Source organism: Megascapheus bottae, chromosome 20 (genome assembly GCF_031878675.1).
Source record: "Megascapheus bottae isolate mThoBot1 chromosome 20, mThoBot2.hap1, whole genome shotgun sequence".
Lineage (NCBI taxonomy): Eukaryota > Metazoa > Chordata > Mammalia > Rodentia > Geomyidae > Megascapheus > Megascapheus bottae.
The window spans coordinates 15,941,172-15,958,080 of NC_143528.1; the positions used below are offsets into that span (position 1 = coordinate 15,941,172).

The window sequence follows — 16,909 nt, forward strand, 5'->3', positions numbered from 1 at the left end:
TTAGATGATCACTGAATAGTGAGCTGAATGAATTTGCAATATTATACTTGCCACATAGTTTAAGAATTTATTCTTTGTCATGATAGCTTAGTGAGACTAAAATTTTGTATTTTACCTTGATTTTTAGATGTATCTTGAAGATGGATCATCACTGCCCATGGTGAGTATGCCTATGTCCTTTCAGTTTCTATCCTTTACAAATCTTCATAACTTAAATAATTTCACCATTTAAAATAGTTTCACAAATGAAATATTAACTTGGTTGAACTAGAAGATATTTCCTGATTTAGTTTCTAACATCTGTTTAATTAATCTGAAAAACTCTTTATTCAGGAGAATTTCCATGAAATTATGTTAGTACTACTATGTTAACAATATAAATGTTAATAGTATATTTACAACAGAATAAAATTGCATAAGATTCTAAAATACATTGCAGGAATTAACACAAAGATATACAAATTGATCATATATTAAATGCCCCCAATACTCCCAGTAGATGTTTGTAATACAGGAATAGACTACCTAAAGCTTTAACAATTTGTCTTAAATTAAATCATGAAGGAGGAAAATAGAAAATAGCACAGCTAAGGTTAAACAAGAGTTTCCCACATGTATTGTTCCGTGCAAGTATGCATAAATGTATGGTTTGGTGGTTGGGATTCAACAGTGTAATTCCTTAAAGAAACAATCTCACAGTCCATCAAAATCAATACCAGGAAAATGGCATTTGAAAGGTGTGAGGAGAAGTGAAAGGAGGAGGGTAGATAAACGAAGAGAGGAAATGGAAGAGATTGTAGCCATAATATTCAGTGCATATCATATGAAACTAAGAAAGTGAAGGGAGGGGGCGGGAGGAAATGATGAAAGGAGTGGCACGGATGAAGGTGCATTGTACTTATAAACTGATTGTGATGAATGGTAACTCCTTTGTACAACAACTTAAAGAAAAACTAAAAGCATAAGTTATAAAGTAAATTAGAGTTTCTATGTAGAATTCATTCATGTTTTCCAATACTTCTAAGTCGTGAAATTAGATGGTTTAATAAAGCAACCCTGGCTTCTTATAGATAATACCTTCTTGTGGCTGTAAATTTCAGTGGTCAGAGCAGTGAACATATTCCTCCATACCCTCCGGGTCTCTAAGGGACCCAGTGATACTTGTAATGGGCACAAACATGCCTGGAAGGGCGAGGCGCTCCCTCGTTTTCCAGTGATTGTACTGTACACGGAATCTGTCTCTCTGTCTCCATCTCTGATCTCTCTGTCTCTACTGATACTGGGACTTGAATGAGGGCCTCATGCTTTGCCTCATCTTCTTTGCTCATGGCTGACACTCTACCTCTTGAGCCCACCACAGTTTCCTGAATAGCCAGACTTACAGGTATGAGCTACCTGTGCCTGTCTCTCATTCCCTCTTAATCAACCTTGAATATGTCTCCTATTTAGTATGTCTCCTATTTACTCAGTGATGGAATGTTTTGCCGAGCATGTACAAGAACCTGGGTGTGAGCCTCATCATTATCCACGATTTTTTTTATAGCCATTATGCTGATGTAACTTGTTAAAGGGCTTTTAGGATATTATCCCACTGTTGGGAAAGAAAGAGGCGGGGTGGGGAGGAAAGAAAGAAAAAGAAAGGAAAGGAAAGGAAAAGAAAAAGGAAAGGAAGGAAGGAAGGAGAGAAAGAAAGAAAAAAGAAAAAGAAAAGAAAGTTCTTGCGCTGGGAGTTTGGCCTAGTGGTTAAAGTGCTTGCCTAGCATGCATGAAGACCCGGGTTTGATTCCTCGGTACCACATACATAGAAAAAAGCTGGAAGTGGTGATGAGGCTCAAGTGGTAGAGCTCTAGCCTTGAGAAAGTCCAAGGACAGTGCTCAGGCCCTGAGGTCAAGCCTAGGACTGGCAAAAAAAAAAAAAAGATCTGGAGATGAAATCAGGGCCTGAGCACTGTCCTTGAACTTTTTTTTTATTCAAGGCTAGTGCTCTGCCACTTGAGCTGCAATACCACTTCTGGCTTTTTCTTAGGATGTGGTATTGAGGAATCAAACCCAGGGCTTCATGCATGCTACCCAATCACTCTTACCACTTTAACAAAGGAGTAGAACTCATCTGTTCTGGCTTTGTTTTGTTTTTGGTCAGTTGTGGGACTTGACCTCTGAATGTTGTCCCTGAGCTCTTCAGCTCAAGGTTTTCTGGTGGTTAATTGGAGATATAAGAGTCTCATGGACTTTAGTGTCCTGGCTGGCTTTGAACTGTGATATTCAAATCTGTTTCCTGAGTAGCTAGGATTACAACAGTGTGACAACTAGCTTCATCTGTTCTGTTTTGCCATGGAGGAAAGCAGGCTCAGGAAAGTTAGAAAATATCTTAAAGTCACAAATCTAGCTTTGTGGATTTGATTCTTTTCAATATATTAGATTCAGGAAGCAATTTCTCTGAAACAGAGCCAGTGATTGTGCTTTATATTATACTAACACACAAACACACACACACACACACACACACGAAGGACATGTACCCAAAGTGTGTTTGTTTCTCCATATGAAATCATTCCTTTTCTAGATGGAGTAAGCTCATACTTAGAATGATTCTCTTTCTTGCCCAGTGGATTCTAGAAAACAGCAGGCAGTTAAAACTTCTAACTAGAAACAGGTATGAAGATAGAAAATGATTACTCAAGATAAACACTATTCCTTCTTCTAGTAATGTCTTAAATACTTGGGTCTTTACTTTTTCCTCTATTATCTGGCTGCCATGATGAATGACATCCATGCTCTTTGAATAGAAGCTACAGCTATTGTAAGAATCTCTGATGAAAATTCTTTTCTTTCTACAAAACTGTTCTGCATTGAAGCTGCTGCTATATTCCTGTAGGGCGAGAAGCACAATGTCTTCTACTTGTAATTCTCTCTGTTAAGTCAGTTGCTCACACCCACAAGTCCCAGTCTTATGATACCACAGTCTTTTTCTACCCATTCTTTCCTCTTGAAATCAGCATACAAAAGCAAAGGCAGTACTTGGCATCCTTTGGAGACAGTTTAAAATTAGATGAGGTTTGTACATCACTATATTTTTACTTCTTGCCATTATTTCTTTCCTGTGCCATGAAAAGCATGCTCAGCATTTGGTTTGCATACCCAAGGGAAGAACCTGTGGAATGGCATACGAAATGGCTTCCACCAAACAGGAAGTCGTTTTTACCTCCTGATGAGTTCCTTCCCATGCACAAGACTCAAGTTGAAAAACGAAATCAAATATGTTCTCTTTACCTTATTTTTTTTTTTTGAGATAGAAAATGCAGTGTTTTTCGTGTAAACAAACTTGTGTTTTGGAAAAAAAAATCATGCAGAAAATGTTTCCTTTCCTTGGGACATTCATAGAGTTGTGTTTTTATTGTTTTGGGTTCTTTTTTTTTTTTTTTTTTTTTTTTTTGCCAGTCCTGGAACATAAACTCAGGGCCTGAGCACTGTCCTTGGGCTTTTCTCAAGGCTAGCGCTCTACCACTTAAGCCACAGCACCACTTCTGGCTTTTTCTGTGTATATGGCACCAAGGAATCTAACCCGGGTCTTGGTGCATGCGAGGCAAGCACTCTACCACTAGGCCAAACTCCCAGCCCCTTTGTTTTGTTTTCACCCACGTTAGAGTGGGAAGATAACATTGAAGAAAAGGAACACCTGTGTATATTCAAGGATAGAGGGTCATTTTACCAGTTCTCCATGAGTTAATTTCATCAGCCTTTGTCTGATTGAAAAGTAGAAAACAATCCCTTAAGAGAATAACGGTAAAGAGTTGTATTTGTATTTGTTGACACAATAGCAGGAGTTCTGCTTTCGTTTTTTAGTACCCACCATATGACTTTAGAGGACAAGTGAGAGTTTCCAAATTTCTAGATTTTGAATCTAAAGCTGAATTTTGGAAATAATCTCGAATTGCTCGTTTTACAGGTAAGGAAAATGAAAGTCTAATATGTTATTTCTCAGGGCCTTGTGTGGATTGTGCATTTCAACTCTAACGTCCTAATTAGTGTGCTTAGCTAATTAGTCTGGTTAGCTCAATGACAGCCCACAAGACATACATGTAGGACGTCAGCAAATTAAGGAAACTTAAAAGACTGTAATTTATTTAATTACAATTGAATGACCATTGAGGAAGGATTTAATACATTCCTAGAATCTGACTTGAGCTGATTAGGTCTCTAACAAACCCTGCTTTTAGGCATGAGGGTATTTGTATATTTCAATATGAAATGCAGTTACATTCAGCATGCCTGGTCAATGCAATATTAGATATTATATATTGAAAACATAAATACAGAACTTACTTCTTAATGAAATGAATTTTTAGTGTTTGCCTATATAATAAAACTGTATGACTAATAGTTTTAAGAAGTGCTGTGTTAAATCTGAGCATTTTTTAGACCTAGGTTGACAATGCAAAACTAACAGACTATTTCTGTTTTGTTGGCAGGGTGAACAATTGTGTTGGATTTTCAAATTATAAATTCTTCCTTCTTTTCTTGGCTTATTCTCTTCTGTACTGCCTTTTTATTGCTGCCACAGATTTGCAGTATTTTATCAGATTTTGGACAGTAAGTTCTTACTCAAGTGACATTTCTTTATAAAAGTGTATAATGTTGATCTTCAGATACTGGCTTTCTAAAACAAAATTAATTTCTATACAGTCAGACCTCGTCATTTGCAGATTTTATGTTTGTTAACTTTTCTTTGCAAAATTTATTTGTAACCTTTGTATCAATACTTTTAGAGCTTTTGTAATCATCTGATACATGTAGAATGGCAAAATACCTAAGTGCTTCATGTGTACAGTCCTGGTAGAGGTGGGATAAGGCCATCTCTTTCTGTCTTCTGATCCAGCCCCCCCACTATTAGCATGTGTGCATTGCACAGTCTCTTTGGTACCATGGTTTTTGTGGGTTTGTTTATTTTGTGATTTTTGTTCATGTCTGTGTTTAAAAGAAATTTCAGACATATTGCTAAAGTATTGTCTAGGACTTCTGAACAAGACTGATGTGTCTTAGGAAGAAAACACATGCATTAGATAAGCTTCCTTTAGAAGTGAGTTACAGGGCTGCTACAGTTAAGTTCCATAGTAATGAGTCAACACCATATGTTGATTAAGGGACCTTTAAACCCAAACCCACATCAAACAAGGCTGTAAATTGATCATGACAACTTCATGGAACATTACTGTTGTGAATAATGAGAATTGACTATATAAATGGAATTTGTTCAGTATTTAAAAATGGAAGTATTTTCTCCTTTGTGTGTAAGGATTGCTTACTAAGATCTTAGGTCAGTAATGTCCTAGATTTACATTAGGTATTCTTTGATTAGGTTTTCTGATAACTCATTTGTCTTCTGCTTGACATTTTTTTAAAAATAAAGGCAACACAAAATTTAAAAATTAACTGTTTTATGAGTTAAAAAGAAAGTATTTTAAATATCCAAAGGTATTTCTTATAAGCATGAAATACTAGTAAAAAGCAGCTTATTCCTTGTCAGCATTGCTTTTTATTTTCATTGACCTATTCCCTATTATTGCAAGAATGTCTAAAATGCTAGCTCATTCACTAGGGGTTTGAACCACTTTTAACACCAAAGGATTATCATAAGCGTAACAATTCCATTGCTCCGTGCTAGGAAGACATAGGGTATCCTCAGTGCTTCACTAAATGTGTCAGCTCCAAGCCCTCCCTCCACAGCTAGTCCAGCCCTTTCCTCCTTAAACAGTGAGGGGCAGGCTGGATTTTTGTTTGTTGAGATAGCCTGGTCCATCCCCTAGATTTTGTGAAGTATAGTTTAGCTATATTATTTGCTAATGTTGATCTGTTCTGTCATACAGCTAGTTCAAGTATCTCGCAACATTATTGTGGATATGTTGTATGTATTCTTTTTGTTGATGCTATTGTTTGCCGTAATATAAAACCCCAATTTAAATAGTAACTAAATTAAGCTTCATTTTTCTGGCACCATAATAAAACCATTTAAACATTTGTGAATCCTTTATATTAAAAAAAAAAACAAACCTGGTAGTAAATGTAATACTACAGTTTCTTTTATCTTGCTTCCCATTATAATTTGTGCTACTATACTTTTCTATGCAAAGACATAATAAAATATTCAATTTTTTCTTTTCCACATATATTGTTATCCCAATAAATATTTAATGTAATATGAAATGTTTATTTTTCTCCTAAAGTTTTACCATGAAACCATGTATCTTTCTCCTTATCTACATTTAAGATATATTTTAAGCAAAAACCCTCTTACTAATTTATATATAAAAATAGGAGAATATTTCTTTGACAAAACATTTTATTTTCTTCCTTTCTTTATAGAATGGCCTACCTGATACCCAAGCCAAGTTCCATATTATGTTTTTATTCTTTGCTGCAGCTATGTTTTCTGTCAGCTTGTCTTCTCTGTTTGGTTATCATTGTTGGCTAGTCAGCAAAAATAAATCTACATTAGGTGAGTATCCAATTAATGCAGTTGATAGAATGTTTAAAACATATGTAGAGAATAATTGAAAGCTGACATATGGTTAAATGTAATTTTTTTCCTTTTTTTTTCCTTTGCTTTTTCACAACTCAATACTAGACTTTGAATTCAGGGCTTTGAATATTTCAAGCAGGTACTCTAGAAGCAGGTACTGTGAGACAGGCCTCTAGCCCTTTTTGCTTTGTGTTCTCCTTCTTTCCCCTCCCTAACTTTCCTTCCTTCCTTCCTCCTCCTCCTTTCATTTCTTCTTTTTCCTCTTCCTCTTCCTCCTCCTCCTCCTCCTTTTCCTCTAAGATAGGAAGAATTGATTTTAGTCCATGATTACAAAGGTTTCTGTCCAGTCACTTGGCTCCTGCTACAAACCCATGGACAATGAGAAAGAACATGGAGACAGGAGTGTGTGGTGGGAGAAGGTCTCCAATTGATCTGTTTCCATTTATGTGGTTGTTTCTCTAGTTTTGATAGTGTAGCTGTCCCATAACGCATACCTATGATCTTTAAAACAGAGTAGACTCCCAGGACTCTTAATGGGGACTCGACTACTGTAAGGAGACTAGCCACTAGCTTGGAATTTCTCCTCCATTCAGTCATTCCTAAATGGTAGAAATCATGAACCTTTATTCACCTGGCTGCTTTCCTGCCTTTTCAGAGGCATTCAGAAGTCCAGTATTTCGACATGGGACAGATAAGAATGGATTCAGCTTGGGTTTCAGTAAAAACATGCGGGAAGTTTTTGGTGATGAGAAGAAATACTGGTTTCTACCTGTTTTTTCAAGGTACTTAGCTATTGCATTTTATAAGGTTGTTCTAAAATAATGGAAGTCAACACAAGCCGCTTCTTCCATAAGGCTCAAATTCAACATATAGATTATTTGCTTGTTTGTTTGGTTTTGCTCCTGGGGCTTGAACTTAGGCCCTGGGTGCTGTCCCTGGACCTCTTTTTGTATAAGGCTAGAACTCTACCATTTGAGCCATAGCACCATTTGTGGCTTTTTCTGAGTAGTTTATTGGAGATAAGAGGCTTTTGGGCTTTCCTGCCCAGGCTGGCTTCAAGCCATGATCCTCAGATCTCAGCCTCCTGAATATGTAGAATTGCAAGTATGAGTCACTGGTGCCCAGCTTAGCTTTCTATTTTTAAACTATTTTTTTAATCTCCTATTCTATTAATGTGTACATTGTTTAACTTGTTTCTGTATATACATAGTACTGAAGTCTCTGTGTGAACCATGTTTTACTGGTACAGTGCTCTGCCCTCTGACATTTTAGCATTTTAACAGGGTTTCAACATTGTCCTTTTTATGATTCCTCTTTTAATTACAGCCTAGGTGACGGCTGTTCCTTTCCAACTTGCCTTGTTAACCAAGATCCTGAACAACCACCTACTCCTGCAGGACTGGGTTCAGCAGCTAAAAAGTAATCCTACTTTTTTTTTTCTATTTTCAAATAATGTGTTTTGTTCTCGTTGTATTTGGATAGTATGTTCATTTAGGGAAGACAATCAAGGACCTACGCTAATTTATTCTAGTATTTTGAAATTTGGAGTTAAAGGAGGGAAGAGGGTATGATTTCAGACGCCTGTATGTTTGGATTATATTTATAAAATCCTACACGTCGTCTAGGAGGAGTGGAACACAGCTGTAAAGGGAGCACTTGAGCGGCTGAGGCAGGATGACTACTAGTGTGAGCCAGCCTGGATAACACAGGAAGAACTTATCTCAAAACAAAACAACAAAACAAAAGCAGTAGCAACAATAGAGCCATGAATAGTTGAGAGGAAAAGTAAATACATAGTAACTTTCTATGCATTTTAGTGGACTGAAATGTCCTATGATTTTTTTAAATGTAGCAATTACACATATTAAATGCAAATCAAAGTTAGCTCTCTACTGTTCCAGAAAGCTGACCTGGAAGAGACTTCCATCTGTTTTCTCTTAGGGTAACTTTTATAATGTTCAAGAAAAAAAAATGTCTCAGGGAAAAGCCTTTGGAGATCAAATGAACTTAGAGGCATTTTTTTTTATTTGATCATCCCATTAACAAAGTCATCATATCTTCTTTTATGCTTTCTAAAGACCTGTAAGCACGGACCAGAGCCTTTTCCCCCCCCTAAACTGATAAGGGAAAGAGTCTTGGAAATTGATTGTGTGGAGACTTTTGCTCTAGTTTTCAAGTTGTTCCAGTTATTCTAGAACAACTACTTTCAAGTTACTCTAGTTAGAATTTGAAGATAATAACAGAAGGAACAGACATTTAATCCTGACTTTGGTACTTAATAGCAAAAGTCTTTGAATATGAATTTTCAGTGGTTCAAAACACTCATGATTTTACTAACAGATTTCATTATGTAAATGTGTATAACAGATTTTAGGCCAGTAATGACAAAGACATAACCAGACCATCGCTTATCGAACTTCAGAGATTTCCTTAAGTGGCGCAGCATCAGATATCCCAGGCCTGCTCCTGCTGGCCTCTTGCCCAGTGAAGGAACAGACGCACTGATTAGGGCATTTCCTGTGGAGCCTGGACTGAGCTCACAGGTTCTTTTCAAGACAGTGTTCAGGCAAAAGGCCACTTTGTTTTATTTCATGGGGCCATTAAATGCACCGGAGCCCTTCCCTGGGTCATGCTCCATGAGTTTTGGCTTTTTAAATTACAAGAACTAAATATTAATGGAATTGCTACTTTGGGTCTTCAAATCCCATTTCCTGCACAGAAAACAGGAAGTATTGGTCTCTCTCTCTCTCTCTCTCTCTCTCTCTCTCTCTCTCTCTCTCTCTCTCTCTCTCTCTCTCTCTCTCTCTCTCTGTCTCTCCCTCTCTCTCTCCCTCTCTCTCTCTCTCCCTCCCTCTCCCTCTCTCCCTCTCTCCCCCTCTCCCCCTCTCCCCCTCTCTCCCTCTCTCCCTCTCTCCCTCTCTCTCCCTCTCTCCCTCTCTCCCTCTCTCCCTCCCTCCCTCCCTCCCTCCCTCCCTCCCTCCCTCCCTCCCTCCCTCCCTCCCTCCCTCTCTCTCTCTCTCTCTCTCTCTCTCTCTCTCTCTCTCTCTCTCTCTCTCTCTCTCTCTCTCTCTCTCCCCCCTGTCATGGAACTTGAACTCTGGGCCTGAACGCTGTCCCTGAGCTCTTCAGCTCAAGGCTACTTCCCTACCCCTTGAGCCACAGCTCTACTTCCAGTTTTCTGGTGATTAATTGGAGATAAGAGTCTCATGGTCTTTAGCACCCAGGATGGCTTTGAACTGCAGTCCTCAGATCTCAGCCTCCTGAGTAGCTAGGATTATAGGCATGAGCCACCACGCCCAGCATATTTTCCATTTTCCATTCTATTACTCTCAACATTAATATTTTAGTGTCACAGCTGGTGCTTGCTCCTTAATACGCTGTGGCTGGGACCAAGGCACTAATGGACTGTGGCATTGAGGTTTGCAGTACAGGGGATCTGTATCCGCCTACCAGTTTCAGATCCCAAGACTCCAGTCACCAAGGTTTTTTATTGGTCTTATGCAAGGAAGGAACAAACTTCACAGGACAATGTTTTGTGTACAAGTGGTAAATGACTGCCTTATTCTGAGAAGGACAGCTAAACAGTAAACAGCATACAATTTGTATAAACCTAAGTCTCATCTCAGACTGCCTCACAGTTTAGGGTGGACTTGGCCCACAGTCAGGATAGAAATCTGAATTCCTGGTTGTTAAGCCAGGACAGATTGATATTTCCAAGGAATTATCAGTGTTCTGAAAGTATACTGGGAGAAAGCATTCCAAACTCTCAATCCTTTGGGTGGGGGTGGGAGTGGGGGGAGGATCACGGCTTGGATTTTCCAGCTCTCACATTTTTGTTTAATCTCTAATTTGTTATGAAATGTATTTCAAACCAGATTTTGTATCACTGTCACAAATGAGAAAACAAGTATAGATTGCCATAAATAATAGAATACAACTTCAAAAAATAAACTTGATGAGAAAATACTACTATTAAGTTCTAACTAGATTCCCTTACCTACCTACTACCTACTTTTCTACCAGAATAAGAGCCATTCTCTATGTCAAAAAGCAGAACTTGTCTGGAGTTAGCGATTGTCATTCCCTTCAAGAGAATGAGAAGACACAGGCAGAGCAGTTAGTTCTCTGTGTCCTTGAAGTCCCAGTTAGCCTGGTCCTTTCTGTAATCATATGCATTCCACACAGCTTGAGCTCCTCACTGGAGAAATTCTCAGCTGTACTGTCAAGGTTAACTTGAATGATTATTATTTTTCAGTCCTGAAAACCATCAATTTCCTGCAAAGCCATTAAGAGAGTCCCAGAGTCATCTTCTTACTGATTCTCAGTCTTGGACAGAAAGCAGCACAAACCCAGGAAAAGGCAAAGATGGTAAGGGTGAGATTATTCACTTACCTTTTGATAGGTGTAAATGGTGGAAAGTCCATTGAGTTAATCACAGACTTTTTTTTTAACTTTAGAGTCAGATGTATCATTGAATTATTTTCAAATTTTCCACTTGAAGTACTTTAATATCTATTAGCAGTAGAAAATTGCTTTGTAAGATAGTTCTACATTGCTCTTATTCAATTTAAAGAGCCAAATTTTCATTATTGCCTGTTACAAGTGTCAGAAACAAATTCAGGGAAGTAGGACTGTGGCTCAGGGGTAGGGTGGTAGCCTTGAGCTGAAGAGCTCAGGGACAGTGCCCAGGCCCAGAGTTCAAGCCCCATAACACACCAAAAAAAAAAAAAAAAAAAAGGAAGGAAGGAAGGAAGAAAGGAAGAAATTCAAAATGCTAAGTGTAGGGGGTGATTGAATTGGGAGGCAATTGAATATCTCGTGCAATATTATATATGCAATATAACTTCACCTGAGTGAACAAAGCACCACATATATTATTCTTATCTCACTTTCATTTCTCTCATATTGTTGTTGCTTTTAATTTTTCAATAGTATAGTTTATTAGCAAAGAATATTTTTGAAGTTAGGTCTGCTTACAAAATAGTGTTATAATCCAGATGTGTGTGTGTACACATACAAATGCAATACTAGTGGTGACTAGCATTATACAGAATGTGTGTATATGTTTTTACACAAACATCCACAATATAGCCAAAGCACCTTTACAAGTATTCTGGGGATTTTTCATAGTTTTGACTATATATTTGTCAAAAACAATAAAATATGTTAATTAACTTTTTTCTTTGAGGTATGAGTAATCCTGCATTAACCATGGAAAATGAGACTTAATTCTTCAGACAAAATAAGTTCATACTTTCTAAAAGTAAGATAAGTTTTCTCTTTATTGTTACCTTTTTATATTTTAAAATTTTTAAAGAATTAATTCCATTACAGTATATAATTATAAGAAAGTCAGTCTGGTATTGGATGATGTGGTGGGCATTGTGGAGATAATCAACAGTATAGATGTTAAAGTTCAGGATATAGAAACAAAAGCCATATAATGAGTGATTGTTGTCCTTAAGTACTATGTTATCTCATCTCTTTTGCTGTCCCTTGGTTATCTCATACTGTTATAGTATTTTACCTTGTTATCTGATATTTTAAAGTAATGCACCTTCTACCTGGTGAAAATAATGTAACCCTTCTATTAATTACAATAAAAATATGAAAAAAAAGAATACAAAAAAGATGGAAGTGGAACTCTTGCTAAAGTGGTAGAATGGAAGCCTTGACTGAAAAAATTCAGGCACAGCATGGCCCTGAGTTAATGCCCCATAACCAGCAGAAAAAAAAAGAAAAATCATGCCATTCCAAGGAATTGCATTCCTCCCTACCTGTGTGGTGCCTGCCATCTATCTGTCCTTATGGCTGTCCTTTATGCTCGACTGTTTAGGGCTTTGATCCAGGGACCTGACAGAAGACATAAAACCTCCTCCACTGTAGGCTGGTTTAAGTCTTGATTAATGTAAGACTCTTGCACAGCATTGTGAGTGTAAATTTCAGTTTTCCCTTCGAACACACTTACTAAATATGCAATTTTTTTTTGGTGGGAAGAGAGATTATCCTGTGACTTTTACACATTTCCTGAGACCTGTGGAAATAAACTTTTATGTACTTAAAGTTATACAGAAAATAGAATAAAGTTAATACCAAAATAAGAATACTAGTTTCCATAAATAGTTTTTACTTTTTAGTGACTGTTTTTACAAGACATCTTGTTTGACCTGTGGAATTGTACTATTTAAAATGGAGCATCTGGCTAGAAATCTGTCATCTGTTCATATTTAGCTTACCTAACCTATTATACATATTATACATAAGACATTTTTATGTGTTCATTTCCTTAAATTTCCCTGCCAGATATTGCCCTTCCCAACTCCAAGTTAGTTTCAAAAAATGCACCAACAAGATAGCCTGCTACTTAGATTGTGGTATGAAACCAACATCATTCCTAAGCCTTATAGAAATGAAGACATGAAAGATGACGCTTGAGCCTTACTGTAGACTTACTGGAGTCTACCTTAAGAAAAAAACAGCCAACCAATAAAATCTTCATGTGTTTATGAACATTGTCTGATAAGTTTAGGATAGAAGTTTTTACTTAAGGACACACCAACTGAGCCTTGTATGATAGAAAACAAGTTGAATAGGAGATGTTATTTTTTGCAACAAATAGTGAGTACATTGCTCATCTTAGGTTTTTTTTTTTAATGGTTAACACAACAGTTTGATGTTTTCTGTTTTGTTTAAAGGTACTAATGATACAGAAGAATGGAAGAGGCTTCTCACAGGAAGACACCATCTGCCACTTGATTTGTATTATCCCTTTGGGCAGATATGTAGATTGTTTGCTCCTTTGGTTTTCATTTTTGTTTCTTCCATGCTGGGAAATCCAACACAGAGCTTTATGCTTGCAAGCATTGTACAACTGGGCTACCTAAAGTATATAACATGTTTTGTTCCAATATATAAATTGTTACAACTAATGAATTCCTATTATGAATTAAAAGTATATGGTTTATCAAAGAGGAAATATCAATAAAAAACTGGACATAAATTCACAGGTCAGTTATCACCAGGTTAATCCCATAAAAATCTCATTAGTTATTTGAGTTTTCCAGTTCAGAAAGCTTGGAGTAATGTCCAAAACTGGATAAGATTTCAAGTTATAATTTTAAGCTTTATTTGTGACACATAGTGACTACCTTTAAGGAGAAAATAAGAAATCAGATTTCACTTTCATTTTTACCTCTATGTGAATCTAAACATTAGCCTGAGAGAGCTGTAGTAAAATGAAGATGGCCATCAATCAAATTCTAATCTTTTCTTCTTCATGAAAAGTAAGCATTGAAACTTGAGCTCACTATTCAAAGCAATTACCTAGAACTTTTCTCAGAACTAATAATGTTTTGGCAAAATAATTCTATTATATCGGAAATATATTTTCATCTCTTCTAATCTTAAATTGGGGAGAGAAATCTATGACATTAAGATTGAATTATGATATTCTTTTGTTTGGCTTTTATAAAATCTCTCCTTCAGGTTATTTCTTCTATTGAATAATAGATGTATTTACCTGTTGCTGAGAATTCCTTAGAAATCAATGGATTATATCTCCAGTGATGTAGTATTTCTCCATCTTCTTAAAATATAACAACTTTTATTTTTCCTTAAATTCATATCAAGATTAAATCATATGAAATATTAAAAAATCCACACTTTTGGAAATTTATGAACTAAATAGTGTGCTGGAAATTTAGCTTAAGATAAGCTAAAGTGATGTGTCTGTTGATGCCAAAATGTTTGGCTTCAGTAAACACATTCAGAAGCTCCTGTGCCTTGTATGCACTAGTAAAAATGAAAAACATTTCACTTAAAAAAACACTTGAATAGAACTTGTTTTATAAATGCTAACAACAGAATAATATATAATTTCTTTGGTAGTAATTTTGAAAATTTGAAGCAGATTACCTATTAAAAACTAAGTAATTGGTGTAAATATGGTCAACACACCATACACTAGGAGATCAGAAGGTAATAGAGTAAAAGAGTCACACAATTACTAATCCTTGCTTTAAAAATATATAGTTTTATATTAAATGTACTTATGGTAGAACCAATGCCAGCTGAGTCCATTTTACAGTTCATTACAGTGCACTAGAATGGCCAGTATTTTTAATTTCATATTCAAGTGTTTGGTCTGACAATCTGTTTTAAAAAAAATCTCAGAAGACATAGTAGTTGTACTTTTATCTCGAAACAGTTTTTGGTCATTTGTCATTACCTGAAGTGCCAGATTGGACCCTCTAACTCTTCCTAATAATGTTAAGGGACAATAGCCACATAGGAATTATGTGCAGCCAGGTGTTTGGGGAAGCACAGTAGTACCACAGTTGTTTTAACATTCTGTTCAGTATTTCTTGTCCAAAGGAAGCTGGGAAAAAGGGAGGGATTTTTATCTTTTACCTTGCTAGAATAATGTTAACTCTTCCTCCAAATCTTTGGGGTACTTACATAATTCAATACACATTAGATTTGGAAAAGTTTAAAAAAAATAAAAAAATTTTCCATTACCTTCTAGTGGTTCCCTTTCTGTTGTTATATAATGGATTGTCTTTTAAAGGGTCTTTCATTTAGTTTTCTTCTTAATTGTAGGGGGTGATTGAATATCTCATGCAATATTATATATTCACAATAACTTCATCTGAGTGAACCAAGCACTACATAAATATATCTCCATTTTATAACTTACAAAATTTACCTCCAAATTTTATTTTTGCCAGTCCTGGCTTGAACTCAAGGCCTGAGCACTGTCTTTGGTCTTTCTCAAGACTAGAGCTCTACCACTTGAGCCACACTACCACTTTGGGCATCTTCTATGTATGTGGTACTGAGGAAATAGAACCCAGGTCTTCATGCATGCTAGGCAAACATTCTATCATTAGGACAAACTCCCGGCTTAGCTCCCCAAAATTTTAAGAGGTTTTATGTAAAAGATGGAATGGCCTAAATCAAACTTGAAAACACATTCGTCATACTTTGCCTTTAAGAAAGAAAGAACAGTTGAGTCTGATGATGAAGCATTCAAGCTCCTACTCCTGAATTTGATCCTCACTTTCCCTGTTCCTCTCATTAGTTGTCTATCTGAAATTTCCTCTGCACTGATAACACAATTCCCTTAAAAGACTTGCTTTTCCTAATAGACTACCAAAGCCTGTAGGCAATGTGCATCTCTATGTGCTCAGGCCCTGAGTTTAAGCCCAGGACCGGCAAAAAAAAAAAAAAAAAAAAAAAAAAGTGATACCTAAGAAGTGTAATACACTGTAATCAACACAGATGTATTGTTAATATGGCCTATGTACTGCAAAAAAACTACCTTCACTTAGGTAATCAAACAAAAGGTTTATAAAACTCAAGAGTCACTTTTTAATGGTCTTCTCTTGATTCACTTCTATTTTATTGAAGTTTTAGCAATTTGATCCCATGTACCATTATTAGTAAGGGTTAAATAGGTGCTATCATTAGAGAATTCTTACAATTAAACAAACTGAAGGATATAATTGTTATAGAACACAGCAAAGTGTGCAAACTTCACTTACCATTCTCTCTTCAATGACAGGCCTATTATTCTTTTATAGCATGACCTGGCTAGTGGACCTCACCATAAGAAGTATTTAGGTCATCTCAAAGGAGTACCTTGGGACATGTTATTATAGAAATCTTTCCCAGAAGTTGTCGGCAGGAGGCTCTGAGATGAGTATGTTTTTTCTTTCATAAAGTCCTCTGAAAGTGTCACAGAATAGGTGATTAATAGCTCAATCTCTAACACCCTCTATCCTCTTATGCAAATAACTATAATCATCTGGGCAACGTTAATACAGACACAGCTTGCAGCTCTTCCTCACAGAACAGTGAAAGCAGAAACAAAATGGGCAACAAGTGTCCAGAGATCTCTGACATTCCTGACCGCAGCTAGCACTCAGTACTCCTGCATCACAACTGGAAGGAAATGTTCAAGACTGTCTTCTAGTTGGCTTTTTTCTCTTAGCTTCAATTAGACTTCACTAGTGAAGTCTAAGTGATTTTAAGCTTTGGGATGTGCTGCATGCTGAAGCTCTTCACTGCTCACAAAGGGCCACTACTATTTCGTGATTCACAAAGACAAACTGATTAATGGAGGCCGAAGTAGAAAGAGGCCTTACTAATATACAGAGCTCAGTCCTGACCTGAGTTTGACAGATACAAGGTGCTTGTTTTATAGGGGAAAATAAAAAAAATACACCTTAGTAGATTGTGCCTCAATATGACTAAAAGCATACCATTCCTAATAAGCCAGAGTTTCACTCTTACTACATTTATGGTGAGTCCAGATGCATGGCTCAGAAATACATGCAAAACCAAAACTAGTGATTATTACGCTCCCGTATATCATAAAATGTCACTTTGAGG

General features: G+C 36.6%; 1 protein-coding gene across 1 annotated transcript in view; it reads left to right on the forward strand.

Moving 5' to 3' along the window:
- The window catches only part of Zdhhc2 (zDHHC palmitoyltransferase 2), a 46,456-nt gene extending 33,006 nt beyond the window's left edge, over positions 1-13,450 (forward strand). Inside the window, exons 6-13 of the mRNA XM_090353996.1 lie at positions 128-160; positions 4,470-4,590; positions 6,361-6,493; positions 7,173-7,299; positions 7,844-7,936; positions 10,773-10,885; positions 11,706-11,780; positions 13,213-13,450. Coding sequence (XP_090210122.1) covers positions 128-160; positions 4,470-4,590; positions 6,361-6,493; positions 7,173-7,299; positions 7,844-7,936; positions 10,773-10,885; positions 11,706-11,746 — 661 coding nt within the window. The 3' untranslated portion in view covers positions 11,747-11,780; positions 13,213-13,450. The remainder of the gene's footprint in view (positions 1-127; positions 161-4,469; positions 4,591-6,360; positions 6,494-7,172; positions 7,300-7,843; positions 7,937-10,772; positions 10,886-11,705; positions 11,781-13,212) is intronic.
- Positions 13,451-16,909: the final 3,459 nt, after the last annotated feature.